At 37.6% G+C, this 4,076-nt stretch overlaps 2 protein-coding genes across 2 annotated transcripts in view; both read left to right on the forward strand.

Annotated features, from left to right (window-relative positions):
* Window positions 1–4,076, forward strand: part of LOC109545596 (homeotic protein empty spiracles) — a 124,973-nt gene that overhangs the window by 40,000 nt on the left and 80,897 nt on the right. The window lies entirely within an intron of this gene.
* LOC109545398 (metabotropic glutamate receptor) overlaps window positions 1–4,076 on the forward strand; it is a gene marked incomplete in the record, with an annotated part of 25,212 nt that overhangs the window by 14,017 nt on the left and 7,119 nt on the right. Inside the window, 1 exon segment of the mRNA XM_048666832.1 lies at window positions 3,917–4,066. Within this exon segment, the coding sequence (XP_048522789.1) occupies window positions 3,917–4,066 (150 nt within the window).

Consider the following 4,076-nt stretch of genomic DNA (forward strand, 5'->3'; position numbering starts at 1 on the left):
GCGAAATAGGAGCACTATTTATCAATCTGTAATAAAAGACGTGAGGAAATTCTGTCTTTTTTAAAGACAAAAATTTTTGAGGCGAAATACCCAAACAGAAGTTTGTAAAAAACTAAAAATTTGCACAACAAAATCCGTTTTCTTAACGAGAAAAACTGCGTAAAACTTTAAATTAAATGTCGGTTGGATGTAAATATGGCTTTTGATCAAATTCCTACAAAACCGGACTGAAGTACGGTCAAACAAAAACTTGCGAAAAACTATGCTAAGTCAAAGCGTTCATCTATTTCATTTTCGGAATGGAAATTGCATGGAAAATTTAAAAACTCCCTCAATCCATTTACGTTTGGGTTTATTGAAATTGCTTTTTAACGCAATTGCTTTTGCGCAATTTTAGATTCTCAATTTTGTAACCGAATTGCATCGGTTTGTTGGCCATGGAATGGCGCTTTGTGCAGGGAGCACGAACGGAATTAAATAAATAACAAAACTACCTGACTGTATATAAAACTCCATATTTTCTGTGGATTTGTTTCGGCCAAAGTAATGTATCTATCCAGACAGTTTGTTGCGACTTTCATGGGCGAAGTTACACGTTATAAAACTGTCAATAGAATGAGTAACTCGCGTAACAAAGTTATGTTTTCATATCTCTTCTGAGCCAGAAGGTATAAAATATTCCATTACGAAGCATCAGTAAATTGGATATATGGATTGCGTGGTGGTCGCTCATGCATTATGTATTAAAAATGATAAATTGAAATGAGCTTTTTAAGCGATGCCCATAAATGTTTACTAGGATGAATTATTGAGGCTTTAGTTTCGAAATGAAAGTCATGCTTTTCTCCCGGTCGAATTAGGTGGCACCAATTAACTAAACACCACACTAAACTATGTAATAATTTTCAATAAACCACCAAGTAAGTGAATAAAGCATCATTAATCTTAGTCAATGCCGGTCTATGTAGAAGCACATTTTAAAAGCCCTTGAGGGCAATCCGAGCAGAGCTATGAAAGTAGCATAAACATAACTAAATCTTTATTAAAACGGGTGCTCTGGAGAATTGTAATGCAATACGTTTTTATTATTGGAAGAACAAAGCAAAAGTGTATACGTGAGGAGCGTAGATTTTTATTAAAACCCGCATTTCGCTTAATAAGCTGCAAAGTTTTATTTTTATTATTTTTGCTTGCGGTTTAAACTTGTTGAAAACAGCGCTACTTTTATTGTCCCTAGTGAATTGTAAAAAGATCGTGTGATGAAAAATTCAACAGATTTTACGTCGGTTTTCGTTTCGTGAAGACGTAAAAAACCCACAGAATCCTTCCCTATTCGCCAACTGGGAAATGTTAACAAAAACTTCATTTTCGGAATATGAATTGTCGGTGTCCAACGCAGTATTTTCAAGAGAAAATGTGAATTTGCTTATCGTAATAGAAAATGTTTTTAAACACTGTTATGCCTGCAGGGGTTGTCGCGATTTTAGGTCTCAGTGGAAAACAGTTTCTTCCTGACGTTTCGCAAGCACGAGTGGCGTGTATCTTCAGAGGTGGTTTGAGCATCAAGCCCAAAAAAACCAGCTATTTTGGCTTCGTTGCATTCGCTTGTTCCGGTATTAAAATAAATCAACCTCCTGCCTTGTCGCAGGCGTGTCGTTTCCAACACCAACTCTCTTAAGTTTGAGCCATAAAAGTGTGGCAACACGGAATTGTGTAACCTTGCCCCCATTTGTCTACAATAATGTAGTTGCACAACTTCCCTTTTTACGATTAGAACTTTAATCTCAGTTATAACCTTTATTGTGCAGATAACGGGGAAAATGCTTTTCCGAGACAAACAGGAAATGTTTCTTCGCAACTGCAAAGAGCAGCTGGATTCGGCTGGATCCAGTTGTGCCACTTATGAAATACGTGCTTTTAAACCAAAGTTTTCCTCCCAGCCACGTTTGGTATTTTAGTGGCATGTTTCTTCACTCTGGCTTATTAAACTACGAGGAGCTTGCACTTGGCGATTATGTATTACTTTAGAACATGTTTGGAAGGGTTTGATGAACGATCTTCGCATTTTCATTTGGGAAAATGTTATTGATATGTAAAGAAAAAATGTAAAAAACGGGTTTTAACAAGGAAAGATGATACGGAACAAATAAGGGCAAGAGCCCCTTTCAGGCCTTTCAGGCCTGAAAGTTTTCGGTGTTATATTCAGGCCAGCGCTTCCGGACTATTAAAAGTCAATTTTCATGATTTCCAATTCAAGCAAGCCCGGAAAGTTTAAAATTGACGGTTCGGATGCTGGTATTCCTCTAGACCCTTCTATCCAAAAGCCTGATTTCATTTATTGATTAAAATCCAAGAGCTTGAAAATTAGGTTTCTTCTAAACAATGTTTGGCCCTTTTTTCAATCGCTACTTTACTTAGATCAACAACAAGCAAAAATCACCGAAAAACTTGATGAATGCAGTAAAAATGCAAATGTTTGACATAAAAGACGCTTAAGCCGTAATAATGCGCTTGTTGGGCTGAAAAACTAGGTAAAAAGCATTTCCTTTCGAGGACGGTAATTGTAACAAACTCTCAAAGTAAGTGGTTAACTGGAGCGACTGAAATGCCCTGGAAACTAAAGTGCAGAAAAAGTAAGTGCTTACTTTGCTGCTTTTTTGCTCCGATGCAATGGAGCTTTAATTTTCTTTATTGCTTTGTGTCGAATTAGATCGATTTGCTGCGGATCTTTTACATGGAACTCCAGCTTTGAAGAAATTGTTTCGCATTTTTCTTGTAAAGGAAAATTCAGGATTTTTGATGATGCAAAGCGTGTTGGTGCCCAAACACAATAAAGTCGTAGTAAAGTGCGAACTAACTTGGGCAACTTTGTGAAACGTTACGTGATTAATGGCAATTTCACTATATCACTTTTAGTGCAAACGAGGCAATATTTTCGTTGTAATGGCAGTCATAACTCGAGGTGCACATGTTTGTAGTGTGGAAAAATGCCCATTCTGCTCGAGCTAAATTTTCCTTAAACCCGTGGCAGGAATTTCAGATGGCACAAAACCTACCTTTGCAGCTGGACTGAAAAAAAACGAAGAAACAGACAAAATAAATAACGAACCATTTGCACTCCCAGCAACGAACTACGTTACAACTTGCAATAGCTTCGAAGCATTCGGGCTTTAATTAATATAACAAAACTCGGAGAATATATTGCCGTCAAGGAGAGAACAATTCTGTGCTTCCTCTACTGGCAACTTTCCACAATGATTTTTGGAACGCACCTACATACATAAACGGCATTTCTGCCGGAGATGCTGATTAGTTGTAAACTTGCCAGGAATCAGCACTTTCTCAATAATTTACTTTGACGTTATTGTATTGCGAACTATACCCTACATGCTCCCTAACATGCATTTTGCCTCTGCGGAAGTGCAAATTCTGCTGCGTCAGGCATTAACTTTTAGTTGAACTTGTACGCGATTAATTCTGAATCACAATCGAATTTTCAACGGGGTTAATGAAGGAATTTCGATCTAATCTAGTCGAATCATGGAAGTGGTTTGCTAAACCTAAAAAAAACTGTTGGCGATTTTAAGACGAAATCGCGGAAAAGTTGCTGAGAATCGACCCAAAAACCGTTTAATAACTGAGGTATAAAAAATTGTGTGTGGCATCAGCATTCGATTTGGCTCTTCTTAACTGTAAATATATAACAATGTGAGACAAGCATTGGAAAATCTTGAAAAAACATTTTCCATCCGGTCGCGTTTGACTCCAGGACGAATTGAGGACAGTTTTCACTTTTTTGGGGGAAGAATCGATCCAAAAACTGTTCGATAATGTATAACAATGTCACCTTCGATTTGGTCAAATCTTGCAAAAACCGGAAAAATTTCCATGACTGAAGAGTCCCGTTTTATTCCAGGACTAAGTGGGGATAGTTTTCATTTCGACGAAAATGGAGATGGTCCAGCGCGCTACAACATCATACATTTCAAACAGGTTTCGCCCGGAAAATACCAATGGGTTCGAGTGGGGGAGTATATGGAAGGATCCCTAGTTCTGAATATGTCAGGTAACTTGAA

The sequence above is a fragment of the Dendroctonus ponderosae genome, unplaced genomic scaffold (assembly GCF_020466585.1).
Source record: "Dendroctonus ponderosae isolate FM_Combo_2020 unplaced genomic scaffold, Dpon_F_20191213v2 Dpon_F_20191213_5, whole genome shotgun sequence".
Lineage (NCBI taxonomy): Eukaryota > Metazoa > Arthropoda > Insecta > Coleoptera > Curculionidae > Dendroctonus > Dendroctonus ponderosae.